Source organism: Sphaerodactylus townsendi, linkage group LG06 (assembly GCF_021028975.2).
Source record: "Sphaerodactylus townsendi isolate TG3544 linkage group LG06, MPM_Stown_v2.3, whole genome shotgun sequence".
NCBI lineage: Eukaryota > Metazoa > Chordata > Lepidosauria > Squamata > Sphaerodactylidae > Sphaerodactylus > Sphaerodactylus townsendi.
In genome coordinates, this window is record NC_059430.1 from 129,254,845 (window position 1) to 129,270,294 (window position 15,450).

General features: G+C 49.0%; 1 protein-coding gene across 3 annotated transcripts in view; it reads right to left on the bottom strand.

The window, feature by feature from the left end:
* The window catches only part of MAP4K1 (mitogen-activated protein kinase kinase kinase kinase 1), a 71,012-nt gene that overhangs the window by 34,827 nt on the left and 20,735 nt on the right, over positions 1 to 15,450 (bottom strand). For 2 of the 3 annotated variants that reach the window (XM_048499192.1, XM_048499191.1), the window contains exons 8-12: positions 14,521 to 14,568; positions 10,578 to 10,620; positions 7,461 to 7,533; positions 3,913 to 4,044; positions 2,379 to 2,441 (exon numbers count right to left, since the gene is read on the bottom strand). In XM_048499192.1, the coding sequence (XP_048355149.1) occupies positions 2,379 to 2,441; positions 3,913 to 4,044; positions 7,461 to 7,533; positions 10,578 to 10,620; positions 14,521 to 14,568 (359 nt within the window). The remainder of the gene's footprint in view (positions 1 to 2,378; positions 2,442 to 3,912; positions 4,045 to 7,460; positions 7,534 to 10,577; positions 10,621 to 14,520; positions 14,569 to 15,450) is intronic. The other variant, XM_048499193.1, reaches the window with a different exon arrangement.

Here is a 15,450-nt window from a genome sequence, read left to right on the forward strand (position 1 = left end):
TGCAAATGGCAGCGGGTGGAAGGCGGTGTTTCCCTCCCACCTTCCCCAGCCGGCTTACCTTCTCCTGCTGGCTGCCATCACATTGTGGAGGCCAGGGGACACGCCCCCCCGGCATCCGTTTCCAAAGCCGTCGCTCTGCCCCGGGGGGGGGGGCGTGTCCCCTGGCCTCCACAACGCGACAGCAGCCAGCAGGAGAAGGTAAGCCGGCTGGGGAAGGCGTGGCCTGTGTGAAAGCTGCACCTTTGCCTGCGCCCCTACCATGGACGTAGGTAAGGGGGGGTTTCTCGGGTTTGAAAAAAAAAACCCATTCATGTCCGAAGCTCCGCCCCTCCGTTTGTGGGTTTTTAAAACATTTCACTGATTTTTTGGTTTTTGGCCTGCAGGGGGCGCGTTGTTTGGGCTAGCAGCACCAAACATTCAGGGATTGTTTGGGGGACTCTCCAGATGATACCACCCAAGTTAGGTGAGGTCTGGTTCACGGGGTCCAAAGTTATGGACTCCCAAAGGGGGTGCCCCCATCCTCCATTGCTTCCAATGGGAGATAATAGAAGATGGGGGCTACACCTTTGAGGGTCCATAACTTTGGACCCTCTGAACCAAACTTCACCAAACCAGGGATGTATTATCAGGAGAGTCTCTTATTGATACCACCCAGGTTTTGTGAAGTTTGGTCCAGGGGGTCTAAAGCTATGGACTCCCAAAGGGAGTGCCCCATCCTCCACTGTTTTCAATGGGAGCTAATAGAAGATGAAGGCAGGGCAAGGGAGTCAGCCATCCCCCACCTCGGAGAGCTGCTTTTATAAGCGCTAGGCCAGGGGCGGGGCTTGGGGAGGCGTGGTCATGCCCTAGGGGCGGGTGGGGGTGTGGCCCCCCCGAACCCCCCCATAAAAATCTATACCTACGTCCCTGGCCCCTACCGGGACCATCTCTGCAAATGGTCCTGGGGGAAGGGGGGTGCATCGGCATAATTTATGCAAATGCACACCCGCTCGCTGGCCATGCGGAATCGGCCTTGGGGTGTAACAACAGAGGCATAACACCCAAATCACAACATGTCATAGTTCTGCTGTACATTGTATTGGTCGGGTCACACCTGGAGGCCTCGTGTGAAGTTCTGGAGGCCTCGTTTCAAAGGGCGTGGAGAGAATGGAGCAGGTGCTCAGGAGAACAAAGAGGCTGATCAGGGGCCTGGAGACCAAACCCCGCAAGGACAGGCTGAGGGATTTGGGAATCTATTGTTGAAGGCTTTCACGGCCGGAATCACTGGGGTGCTGTGTGGTTTCCGGGCTGCATGGCCGTGTTCTAGCAGCATTCTCTCCTGACATTTCGCCTGCATCTGTAGCTGGCATCTTCAGAGGATCTGAATCAATTCAGATCCCCTGAAGATGCCAGCCACAGATGCAGGCGAAACATCAGGAGAGAATGCTGCTAGAACACGGCCATACAGCCCGGAAACCACACAGCACCCCAGATTTGGGAATCCTCGGCCTGGAGAAAAAGAGGTTGAGCGGGGACATGATTGTGTATCTTTAAGTATTTGAAGGGTTCTCAGAGGAAGGCAGGGAGCAGCAGAGGGACTCACAGTATTGGGTTTAAATTACAGGCAGAAAGGTAGATCTCAAGAGGAGGGGGTTTACAGTAAGAATTGTTCAGTAGTGGAATCAGCTGCCTAAGGAGATGGTGAGCTCCCCCTTACTGGCTGTCTTTAAGCAGCAGCTAGACAAAAACTCACCAGGGATGCTCTGGGCTGAACCCTGGGTCACATGGGGGGTGGAAAATGGCTCCTCACCCCCTCCCCCTCTCGCCCCGCCTCATCAGGCCTGGCAGAGGCCACTGATGGGTGCCCCTGCCCGCCCCTGACCCACCAGCCAGGCAGGGCCGTGCCGTGGCCAGGCTGCTGTGTCAGCCGGCTGCTCTTTGCAGCGGGCTGAACTAAGGTAAATGGGGGGGAGCGGGGGGGGTCCACAGGGGGTTTGATCCCCCTACCCCCCCATACACATACCTACTGTAGTTCAGCCAGTAGCCCAGCCAGGCTGCTTTCTCAGCCAGCTGCTCTAAGGTCAGTTGGGAGGGGTGCAGAAGGGGGCTTGGAGGGGGCCGGAGCCCTGGTGCCATTTTGCCCTGGGCGGCATTCCCTTCCCCCCCCCCCCCACGCCCCTGGTCTTACCCCCGCAGAGAAATTCAGCAGCAATAATAGCACAACACAGACTGCTTGTGTGGATTCAAATGAACTTCCCAAGTGGTAGCTCAGAATACAGGCAGCCTCCGGGAGCGCTGTCTCCCCACCCCACCCCCACCCCCCGGTCCTACTTCTATCCATGAATGGGAGGATAGTGGGTGCCTAAGGATGGATGGGGAGGCAAGGGACTGGCTCTCACCACTTGGCTTTCTCCTTCAGCTTTGGGGGCTGGTAGCCGCTCTTTGTCATGAGAACCAAGACTCTGCGAAAGGACACAGCGGAAGGAAATCAGATCACGCCCACAGAACATCACGACAGCAACCGATTAATTCTGCACCAGTGACACAGGATTCTGCAATAATTACCCCAATACAACTAGCCTACATGATCAAAGGACTAAGCCCAAAATGTTGGCACTGTGGAGAAAAAGGAGCATATTATACTCATGTGGATAGAATGTAAAGTGGTAAAAAAGTTTTGGGAGAATATTTTGAAAATATGTAGAGCAGTTAGTAAAAGTAAAAATTGATGTAAACAATGATTTATTAGTTGTGGGGATAATAGATGATATAAGAGTGAACAGAAATTTGGAACCAATGTATAAAATAATGATTAGAGCGGCACACGCAGTGTTGTTGAAGCGTTGGAAAGATAACAAGAAATGGACAGTCTCAAAACGGCTGGAATATATTTGGGAACAAATACAGTTAGAGATTTTTGAGAGACTGGCAAAAAATACACTGTGGCAAGAGAAACTAGAAGATATTATGAAGCTGTGGACGCTAAAGGAAAAGTTTTAACAGCAATGGATTTAATGGACAAAGAACCAGGAACAAGAGCATAAGAAGAATGAACCTTCTGCTCCTTGCTTGAAATAATCAACGGGAAAGAGGGGGGGAGGGGGGTGAAAAAGGAAAAAATGTATAGTTGTAACAAACATAGTGAATGTAACAAATATAATATTCTATACAATAAAATTTTTTAAAAAATAAGGATTCTGCAATAATTTCTCTGGGCTTGGCTAGTTAAAAGAGGAGCCAAGATACTGAAGGCTCGCCCCCCCACCCCACCCACCCCGCAAACAAACCCTATTCCTTCTCTACCCTCTGGCTTTGGAGAGCTGAAGAGTCATTGCTGACATGTTTTCAAATTCTGCTGAGTAGCACAGCAGCTGGACGAGCTACCGATTGGGAGATACCAGGTTTGAATCCCTTCTCTTCTAGGAACTCAGTAGATGGCCGTGAGAACTAGGAGTGGGTGTTCAGTAAATCTGAACCAGAAAAGAAAAATACCTTATCGGCATTTGGGGGGGGGGGGGGTTCCCCTGAAAAAATGTGGCAACAAAAGGTAGTCAAAAAAAATCAGATCCCCAAAAAGGCTGATATTTTTCAGCATCATTTGGGTCCATTTGGGTCCATGTACAGTAACAGAGAAATTATTAATGCCCCACCCCCGGAATGCCCGGCCATGCCCCCATTATGCCCCGCCCAGCCCCTTTGGTGCTACGCCACTGTTTGAATCCCACCACCATGGGAACCTGTTACTAAAATTTTTGGATCCCACCACTGGGTAAGAGATGCCCAATGCCTATTTATGACAGATAGACTGCTGCAGGATCACCCCAGATTTCTTTCAATAGCCACAGCAACTCAAAGGAAAGAACATCTCTGTATCCCATGGCTTGGAGGGGCGGGTAGGAAGAGGAGCAAACAGCGCCTTCCAAAACAACTCACCGCATAGGGTGCATGTCAAACATGGGGGGCTGCAACTCTGCCAGCTCGATGGCTGTGATCCCCACTGACCAGATGTCACACAGGACGTTGTAGCCCCCTTTCATCTCCACTGCAGCTACCTCTGGGGCCATCCTGGAACAGAAACGGAGGAACACTGGACATAGGTTCCATGCCCCAATGCATAGATCTTAGAGACCACCACCACCCTCATTTCACACTTCTCCACCCTCGCTGTCAAGTCACAGCTGATTTATGGCAATCCCTTGGGTTTTCGAGGCAAGAGATGTTCAGAGGTGGTTTGCTCGTTGCCTGTATCCGAATCATGATCCTGGTATCCCTTGGAGGCTTCCCATCCAAATACTTGCCAGCAGAGGCGTTCCTCCCATTGGGCAAAGTGGGCAGTTGCACAGGGCGCCCCCTTGTGGGGGGGCGCCAAAAATGCAGGTGGGATTTTTTTGAATTTTTCAGTAAGCTTCTTTTTCTGTTTTGGCTCTGCAGGGGGGTGCAGTTAGGTTAGGCCAGCTTAGTTAAACCACAATTTCGAGGTGATTTTTTCAGGGAGACCCCATCCTAATGATATCACCCAGGTTTGGTGAGGTTTGGTTTAGCGAGTCCAAAGTTATGGACTCCGATAGGGAGTGTCCCCATCCCTCATTGTTACCAATGGGAGCTAATAGGAGATGGGGGCTACAACCTTTGAGGGTCCATAACTTTGGACCCCCTGAACCAAACTTCACCAAACATGGGTGGTATCATCAGTAGGGGCTCATGAAAATACTCTGAAATTTTGGTGCTGCTATCTTAATAATTGCACCCCTGACAGCAGGCACACCCTAAAAATTTCCCCAGATTCTCCTTTTAAATCCACCCCCTTCCTGCCAATGCTTGTTTTCTTTCTTTCTTTTATTCTTTCAATGACTAATAAAGGTTGTTGTTGTTGTTGGGGGGGCATCAAGCGCAGGTTTTGCCCAGGGGTCCAGTTTGCCTAGGTACGCCACTGCTTGCCAGGGTCTACCCTGCTTAGATTCTGAGATCAGGCTATTCTGCAGCTATCCAGGTCAGGGGTTACAACCCCCTACAATCTCCAAAATCCACCGAGGGCATCCGTTTAACTTCTGTGCAGACGTAATACGTGTACTCAATCTCCCAGTCCTGTTTAGGAAGTCATGTATACCCTGCTGGTTTACCTACTCCTCCCCCGTCCTCTTGCATAAATCCTCTAGGCTTCAATTTCTGGGGCTAACTGTGGAGTTTCACAGTGATATTCTTGCTAACCATGGTTAGCACCACACCATAACCATGGTTGGAAGACACAGGGTGCAAAGCTAGCCATGGTTACCTGTGAGAACGGGATTCTTGCCTGAAGAGGAGAGGAAAAGATGAGGGCGAGGATTTCACTGAGTTTAAAAATTTCGCCTGTACATCAGCAATGCCACAAAGGGAGGAATCTCCCCCCCCCCCATTATGAAACAATTTCTCTCCAGAGATGCTGGCCTTGAAGGGCTTACTTCTCCAGGTTGGCATTTGAAGGGCACGGTTCAATCGGCAAAGGCTGACGAATTTTTTCGTAACATTCTGGCCTGCGCCTTCTTCCCACTCTCAATGACCAGACATGATACATTTGGGTGTTGGCATGCAAGCCCATAGCAGGACAGAGGGGCCATTTCATTAAAACGCCCTACCAGTCATATCTTGGTATCATGGACAGTTCAGACTAAGATGCAGAGGTGGGATCCAGCAGGTTCTCACAGGTTCCCGAGAGTAGGTTACTAATTATTTGTGTGTGCCGAGAAGGGTTACTCATTGGCGATTTTGCCACGTGATTTTGGCGTTAGTTACGCCCCTCCTCTCAGCAGTAGCGCGCAGAACTTGAAGCAGTCTAGCAGGAGGTGCGCTGGCGTGCGTGGCAGCCTGCGCCTGCGTGCATTCGTTTCCCGCCCAAGGACCGCCGCAGCGGCTGCGTCCTTGCCACAGCCCCGCCCAGGAATGCCCCGCCCCCGGAATGCCCGGCCACGCCCCCATTGTGCCCCGCCCAGCCCCATTGGCGCTACACCACAGTTTGAATCCCACCACCATGGGAACCTGTTACTAAAATTTTTGGATCCCACCACTGCTAAGGTGGATGCCATCTTAATCATTGGACTTTGATGCTAAGAGGGGTTTTCCTGACATATGCTTTTCCCCTTCCAAATCAAGAGTGCATTGCAATAGTCAACGCCTTCCCTGAAGGCTCAGCCACTCGGATCTGGATAACAACAGCGCAGCCTTCAGAAGACACACCAGTCCTCAACTTCACAAAGAACATGCAAATCCCTCCCCCCCCGATTCCATCCTGTACCCTCCTCCCCAAGGGTTAACTTAATCTTAAAGCTTCTGTCCAACTATCAAAGAACCATCAACTTTCCCAAGTTGCTTTGTTTAGCCTTCCAGGCTCATTCTGACTTAGAATGTCCTCCAATATCGTCAGTGCAGCCCAGACCTAATCAGATGTTGGGCGGACCCAAGTTGTAACCCAATCATGCCTTTTCCATAGCATTGTTCCCACTTGGGAACGGAACTCTGCTTTGTTTCTGGAAAGTGGCCCCTCTTACCATTGGCAGAGGGTTAACTTTTCCTGTAACGAGACCTCCCAACTCGCCTTTGGATGTATTTTCCGCTCTTGGACCTTGCTCCATTGTGCCTGAAGTCATTTTCCTGCAAATAGCGCTGGCCCTGGAACTCATTTCTCCAGACCTCTTCTAGACTGGTAAATATCACCCTTCCATCACACCCTCTATTCCAGTGGTTCTCAACCTGTGGGTCGCAACCCCTTTGGGGGTCAAACGACCCTTTCACAGGGGTCACCTAAGGCTCTCTGCATCAGTGTTCTCCATCTGTAAAATGGACAAATGTTAGGGTTGGGGGTCACCACAACATGAGGAAAAGCTCTCCCCATGAGGAACTGTATTAAAGGGTCACGGCATTAGGAAGGTTGAGAACTACTGCTCTATTCCCATCTATCTTTCATCTCTCTCTACATCCTAGACTCCTTGAAACTCTGAATGTTTGGGGTTTTTTTGCAGAATTGCATGTGTATTTTTATTATTTTTGGTTCTTTAATAAAATTGTAAATCTTCTTAAATTCTGTTTTTTGTGCAGATTTCTAACCCCTCTCGCATTGCAAGATTTGTTCCTTGCTAATTCCTCAAACTAAAACAAAACAGATCAGACTAATTTTGAACAGAGCCTGGACGGCCAACTGCCAGGAGTGCTTTAATTATGTGTTCCTTCATTGCAGGGGGCTGAACTTGATGGCCCTTGGGGTCTCTTCCAACTCTATGATTCAATGATACTACGATTCGATGAATTTGGGTGACAAAGGGAGGTTTTTCAGGAAGGAGTGTTTGCTAATAGCAGATGAACCCAGGGGGGGAGGGGGGCCAGAGCTCACTATGGCTTTTCAACAGTCATGAAAAATATCCAGTACAATAGTCCATCCCATTTGACAGTCTTAGAAACCTGAATTGGTCACCCACCCCTCCACTACCAAAGAGTTTATTCTAATTTACCAGTAAGGGGTGCCAATGAAAGACATTCTCCGGGCAAAGGTAGCGCTGATTTGTGCCGAGATTCCAAAATCCGCTGGGGAAAGGGGAGGGAAAAATAGAAGAGAGTAATTTGTTAACAGTGAGTAGAAAAACTAGGGGATCCCTTACTGGTCCATCCAAGCCTTTTTAATCTTAAATTGAACTATCTTCTGAATACAGAGAATCCCAAGCAATTGGACATAGTGGCCAAATTCTTGCTCACTATTACGAAATAATTTCCTGGTCTCCTCTTTCGCTCTGATGTATGCATTTTTGAAACAGGAGTACCTGTTTTATCTTGTAAAACTGTATTTGGATTACTTAGCTCTGCTATGTTTTAATGCCTAATAAAGGTCTTTGAACTTGAACTTGAACTTGAGTAGAAAAACCAAAAGTCGTCCAAAAAGGTGTCATGCATTTAGAAATACAGCAAACAGATAAAGAAGCTCAGGGAACGGATAATAGCAACTGGGCAATGTTCACAATCAAACAGCATCTGGGTTACTACTCTGCAGTAATTTTATTAGGCTTCATTTTAGCATGATGCTGGCCTGGTCAAAAAATATGTATGCTGCATCTTGCTCAAGCTGGGGGGCTACCCAGACACACCTGCTACGTTCATCATGTTCTTGTCACCTGGACCTTTTCATCAGGTTCCTGTTCTAGCCAGCTGTGCCCAGCCCGGATTGGCCCACAGGCATACAATCACAAATCCCTAACTCTTGGAACTGTTTTGAAATATTGGTCATGTGGGGGCGGGGGCAGTAGCTGGGTTAGAAATAAAGCACAAAATAAATGTTGGATTGCATAAGCAAAGCAGAGATCACAGAAGCTCAGCGAGCCCTTGCACATGAAAAAAAACCCAGTGGTAATGCTAGCAAACCTTGACCTGGATGGCTTCTAGGCCAGGGGTCTGCAACCTGCGGCTTTCCAGATGTTCATGGACTACAATTCCCACTGCGCGCCCAGACCTATTTGCCTCCGAATGGTATCAACTTCTCAAATCAAAAATTTACTCAATAGGTCTATTGCTTGAAGATCTCTGTATGCTGACACCCAGAGAGATTTTCCGAACCTTAAAAAGTAGACTTCTAGAACAGGAATATCATATCTTGTTGGGGATAGCAAATAAATCATGCTCACCCCTCTGTCGGAATAATACCGGAACAGGGGCACATAGCCAAATATCTTGAATTATTAACTGAACCCCAACAGAGATGGATTATCACAAGGGCCAGATCCAATACCTTCCCATCGGCCATTACAAAGGGTCGTTACTTATCCATCCCTCTCCAGGATCGGTTTTGTCCACACTGTAAAAATCAAGTGGAGACTCTTGCTCACATTATTCTTGACTGTCCGAGATATGTGGGCATCAGGAATTTCTCTCCCAGGCTGGCCCTAGACAAATCTGAAAGTGACTTTGACTGTTCTGTTGTGGAGCTTCTGTTAAACAACACAGATGTCGTGCTCTTGGAAAAAGTAGCAAAATTTCTTTTACAAGTGACAGAACTTTCTAAGTAATGTATTCTGCTATATACAGTCTTCCTGCCTGCACTTTGAATGTAACCTTGATTTGTATTTCAAAAATGTCTGGCAACGCTCTAGAACCTATTTTTAAATGCCAAATAAAGGTTGTTGTTGTTGTTGTTGTTGTTAAGACTACAATTCCCATCAGCCCCTGCCAGCATGGCCAACTGGGCATGCTGGAAGGCTGATGGGATTTGTAGTCCATGAACATCTGGAGAGCCGCAGGTTGCAGCCCCCTGGCCTAAGCCAGCCTGATCTCATCAGATCTCAGAAGCTAAGCAAGGTCAGCCCTGGTTACGTATCATGAAGGCAGTGCAGGGTTGCTATGCAGAGGCAGGAAATGGCAAATGACTTATGTCCTGAAAGTCCCGTGAGATGGAACTTCATGATGTCGCCATGCATGAGTTGAAACTCAATGTTACCATTTGCCCTGAGCTGGATCAGGCCCAGGCAGTGGCGTATCTCTTCTGGTCACGTGGGCGACGCAAAATCGGCCCCCCACGTGACCAGGAAGTCCTGCTCTCATCGTTCTCGCGTGACTTGACCTGCCCGAGGCACGCAAAAACGACAAGGCAGCAGAACTTCCTGCTGCCTCCAAGCGCCCTCAACCCCACCCTGGCCTCCCCCACTTCCTCTCCCCCTGCCGGCTGGGCTCCCACCCCTTCCTGCTCCCCAAGCCCCACCCCCTGGCCTCAGTGCTTATAAAAGAAGGTCTGCTCGGCCGGGACTGCAGTCTCTTCTGGGGAGGTCAGAAGAGACTGCAGGCTGCAGGGGGAGTCTGTGGGGGGTAGGTGGGCACCCTAGACCTTGCCCATATCCATGGTGACATGGGTGGGGTCGAGGGCAGTGGGGATGGAGCCTGGGGCATCAGGGGGCGGAGCTAGGGTGGTGTGGGGGCTGGCCTGGGGGGGGGCATCCTGGAGACAATTTGTCTCTGGGCACCATTTACCCCTGGTACGCTTCTGGGCCCAGGCTAGCCTGATCTCCTTGGATCTTGGAAGCTGAGCAGGGACGGGACAGCGCCAAGGAGGTCCTGGGTCACGATGCAGAGGCAGGCAGGCAGGCAGGCAGGCAGGCAGGGGCAAACCACCTCTGAACAGCTCTTACCTTGAAATCCCTGTGGGGGGGTCACCAGAAGGCAACTGCAACTTAACAACGCTTTACACACACACACACACACACACACACACACACACACACACACACACACAACGCAAGCAAGAAGCCTAAGACTTCAGGGAGGTTAACAGCAAGAACTAAGAATGGTTGTAAGGCATAGGTGTCAAACTTGCGGCCCTCCAGATGTTATGGACTACAGTTCCCATCATCCCCTGCCAACATCATGCTGGCAGGGGATGATGGGGACTGTAGTCCATAACATCTGGAGGGCCGCAAGTTTGACACCTGTGTTCTGAGGACTAAGGATTTTTCTGGCCTCATTGTTTTGGGGAACGGATTTGGTTCTTTCTGTGTGTCGAATCCCAGAGGACCGATTCGAGCCCCGTACCAGCTCCTGATGCCACATCCCATGGGAACAGCCCCGGGGGGGAGGGCCCCTGCGAAACGTACCGAGTTTGACTTCCCCACGGCCGTTGAGGAGGACGTTGGCTCCCTGAAAAATGAACGGGCACAGAAAACATGTATGTGAGAAGGAGGAGGGTGAAGCAAGGTGGGGAGGAGGGGGTATTGCCCCAAGAAGCCAGGCATTCCCAGCCTAACCCTCTCCAGAAAAACATGTCCTCCAACCTGAAGGACAAGCATGCTAAGGCTAATTGTGATGTATTCGCTCCAGAGAGACACTCTACATATGCTCAAGGACACCCTGTTCATTGCGAGAAGCCTTCAGCTCAAGACTGGACTGGTCATTTCAACTCAAGATGTGCCCTTCAGCAATTTCTCCCCTCATCTCTGCCTTCCGTATCCTCTCTGACCGTGTCTGAAATACATGAATTCCATTTTCTTGCATTGTTCTCAGTGGCAAGAGTGAAACATAAGAAACATAAGAACTAGCCTGCTGGATCAGACCAGAGTCCATCTAGTCCAGCTCTCTGCTACTCGCAGTGGCCCACCACGTGCCTTTGGGAGCTCACATGCAGGATGTGAAAGCAAGGGCCTTCTGCTGCTGCTCCTGCTCCTGAGCACCTGGTCTGAGAAGGCATTTGCAATCTGAGATCAAGGAGGATCACGATTGGTAGCCATAGATCGATTTCTCCTCCATCAATCTGTCCAAGCCCTTTTTAAAGCTATCCAGGTTAGTGGCCATCACCCCCTCCTGTGGCAGCATATTCCAAACACCAATCACACGTTGCGTGAAGAAGTGTTTCCTTTTATTAGTCCTAATTCTTCCCCCCAGCATTTTCAATGTATGCCCCCTGGTTCTAGTATTGTGAGAAAGAGAGAACAATTTCTCTCTGTCAACATTTTCTACCCCGTGCATAATTTTATAGACTGCAGTACTATCCCCCCTCAGACGTCTCCTCTCCAAACTAAAGAGTCCCAAACGCTGCAGCCTCTCCTCATAAGGAAGATGCTCCAATCCTTCAATCATCCTCGTTGCCCTTCTCTGCACTTTTTCTATGTTACAAGAGTGTTACAAGACAGCCAAACAGCTCTGATGTGCTCTTGTGTGAGACTGTTGCAAATTTTATATTGGAAATTAGCAACTTTAACTGTGTTTTTTAATCTTGTTTTACTTTGAAATGTTGCCATGTTTTGTATGCCAATAAAGGGTTGTTGTTGTTGTTGTTGTTGTTGTTGTTGTTGGTTGTGTTTTAAATTCTGACTCTATTGATTATTGTAGTGAGGTCGGATCTGTACACCGCTGCTGGTGTGCAGAAGTTCAGATGCTATCTACGTTCTTCGAAAAGCAGAAGCTACGGGTGAGGGCCCCGACTATTATTTCAGGCTGTGCCTACCGTCGCTTTCACTTTCAGAAGAGAAATGAAACATTTATGTATCTTGTTCTGGTATTTACACTTCCCAGCAAGAAGTTGAGTCTTCAATAGTCTAAAAAACACCCCATCCCCCGAATCTGGTAGCTTCGTGGTGTTATCTGCCGAATTAGAATTCATCAGAAAGTGTCATAACATCTCCCAAAGACTTCGGCCGTTACAGAGATTAGTCAGTTTAATAAATCTAGGGTAAGGTGATCAGATGGGCACCTTGTGAACCCAGGACGGGGTAGGCGGCTGCGTGTGCGCACTGCCTTCTGGGGCGCTGCCGTTTCCCGCCCTGTCACAGGGCGGGAAACAGCAGCGCCCCAGAAGGCCATGCTCCTGCGGCCGCACACAGGGGAGGCTGCCACACTGCCTTGCACCCCAGAAGGCAGTGCGGCAGCCTCCCAAAAATCGGGACAATGGAAATAACCCGCGGGAGGCGGGACAAATTGTGTGAAGGCGGGATTGTCCCGCCAAAAGCGGGACGGCTGGTCAGCCTAATCTAGGGCAGAAGTGGCCAAGACTGCTTAATGTAAGAGCCACACAAAATAAACTTCAGAAAGTCACAAATATTATACACATAGAATCATAGAGTCGAAAGAGACTGCAAGGGCTGTCAGGTCCAACCCCCATGTTTTGATAGTTACATGCACAAACCGTTTTATACAAATATTAAGAAATGCACATCTATATCTGGTCAAAGCATGGAGAAAAATATGTAAATTAAAATGGTGCCCTGCAGGAAAAGGGGAGAGGTACCCCTATTGCAGCAGTGGCGTAGGAGGTTAAGAGCTCGTGTATCTAATCTGGAGAAACCGGGTTTGATTCCCAGCTCGGCCGCCTGAGCTGTGGAGGCTTATCTGGGGAATTCAGATTAGCCTGTACACTCCCACACACACCAGCTGGGTGACCTTGGGCTAGTCACAGCTTCTCGGAGCTCTCTCAGTCCCACCTACCTCACAGGGTGTTTGTTGTGAGGGGGGAAGGGCAAGGAGATTGTCAGCCCCTTTGAGTCTCCTGCAGGAGAGAAAGGGAGGATATCAATCCAAACTCTTCTTCTTCTCTTCTATTGCAGATTTTGCAAAATCACCCTATTCCTTCCACTGCAAATTAGTCAGTCGCCTATGCTTGGAAAAATTCAACTCTTGTCTTTCAGGAGGGGAGCGGGGGTAAGAGTGACTATTCTTGCAGAAGGATCCTCCCCATTCCCGTGGTTTGAAGATCTATTTCAAAAACATATCAAAGATGACCAGAACGCCCTTGCCCCTTCACTCCATCTGTATGAACTGGTTCCAACTATGTGACAATAAGAGGAGCTTTGTACATTTTCAGAGGCCCTCTTGTCCCCTCCCCAAACCCCAAACGCCACTCTCTCCAGGTATTTCCCAACCCAGAGCTGGTAATCCTGTATGCACAGCATGACGCTCTATATATCAGTTTTCCAATTTGAACATCTCCAGGGGAGGCAGGAAAACCCTGACAAACGGCAATTTTCTCTCACTCAAAAATGCACTGCGGTATCTCCAACTGGCAAAAAATGGGGGTGGGAGTGAGCAGTTGTTTTATAGGGTTTGGGAAACTGAAAACAAGGGTTGCTATTATTATTATTATTATTATTATTATTATTATTATTATTATTATTATTATTATTATTATTTATTATATTTATAAACCGCCCTCCCCCAAAGGGCTCTTAGTAAATAAAGAAGAAGAAGAAGAAGAAGAAGAAGAAGAAGAGGAGGAGGAAGAGGAAGAGGAAGAGGAGGAAGAGGAAGAGGACGAAGAAGAGGAAGAGGAAGAGGAAGAAGAAGAAGAAGAAGAAGAAGAAGAAGAAGAAGAAGAAGAAGAAGAAGAAGAAGAGGAAGAAGAAGAGGAAGAAGAAGAGGAAGAAGAAGAAGAAGAAGAAGAAGAAGAAGAAGAAGAAGAGTTTGGATTTATATCCCCCCTTTCTCTCCTGCAGGAGGCTCTCGAGTACGGCAGCACGTTGCTTGGAAAAGGGCCCCCCAACACCCGGGGGGGGCGCGCCTGAGTACGGCAATACACAGCTTGGAAAAAGGCCTCTCATGTGCAACTGACCTTTCCTCCCCAAATGTGGTTTCAGAGAAAACTGCTGAGGTTGCAAGACCTCCTGGCTCCAATGTGTACGTGCAGTTTTGCCAAATCCCCTGCCTAAATCCCCCTGTGCTCTTTGCCCTGTCCATTGTATTGTGTTTCCCCTGCCTGCCTGCCTTGTTTGATTTTCCACTTGTAAACTGTCAATAAAAGGGCTTCGAGAGAGACGGGACGGCAGAGTTGCTCCCTGCTTCTCTCATGGGCCGAAACGACATGCTGTCTCAGTTGCAGTAAGACTACATGCACCATCGGCATTGGCCAACCTTTTTTATCTTCTGTGACGGGCGCAGCTCTTTTAGTTCTCCTGGCCCCTGTATGAAACAGGATGCTGGACTACACGGACCAGCGGTCTGAGCTGACAGATCTCTTCAGATGTTCTGATGTCTGCATCTTCTCATACAGTTCTCAAAAACTCCCGCAGCTCCCCATCAGCGCCAACTCCCAGCCTGCCAGCATCTCCTTACCTTAATGTCTCTGTGGATCTTCCCTTGGTTGTGAAGATAAGATAGGCCCTAGAAGCAGAAAGGAAGTGAGGTGGTTTGTGGCAAGCTACCCATAAAACATTTTGAGGAAGATTGTCATGCCCTTATATAAAGCAGCGGTGCGACCGCACTTGGAGTCCTGTGTTCAGTTCTGGTCGCCGCATCTCAAAAAGGATATTGAAGAGATAGAAAAAGTGCAGAGAAGGGCAACGAGGATGATTGAGGGACTGGAGCACCTTCCTTATGAGGAGAGGCTGCAGCGTTTGGGACTCTTTAGTTTGGAGAGGAGACGTCTGAGGGGATATGATTGAAGTCTATAACATTATGCATGGGGTAGAAAATGTTGACAGGGAGAAATTTTTCTCTCTTTCTCACAATACTAGAACCAGGGGGCATACATTGAAAATGCTGGGGGGAAGAATTAGGACTAATAAAAGGAAACACTTATTCACTCAACGTGTGATTGGTTAGGGTTTGGAAGATGCTGCCACAGGAGGTGGTAATGGCCACTAACCTGGATAGCTTTAAAAGGGGCTTGGATAGATTTATGGAGGAGAAGTCGATTTATGGCTACCAATCTTGATCCTCTTTGATCTGATGGCAAATGCCTTAGCAGACCAGGTGATCGGGAGCAACAGCCGCAGAAGGCCGTTGCTTTCACATACTGTATGTGAGCTCCAAAAGGTACCTGGTGGGCCACTGCGAGTAGCAGAGAGCTGGACTAGCTGGACTAGATGGACTCTGGTCTGATCCAGCTGGCTTGTTCTTATGTTGTTATGTTCTAAGGCATGTGGGGTGGGGTGGGGGGGGGGGAGTCCAGAGGTTAGTGCTTTGCCCTCCTGCCATCTTCCATTCCAGGAACAGCATTTGACCTACAAAGTCCTAAATGGCGTATTCAGTGGGTAGAGGAGA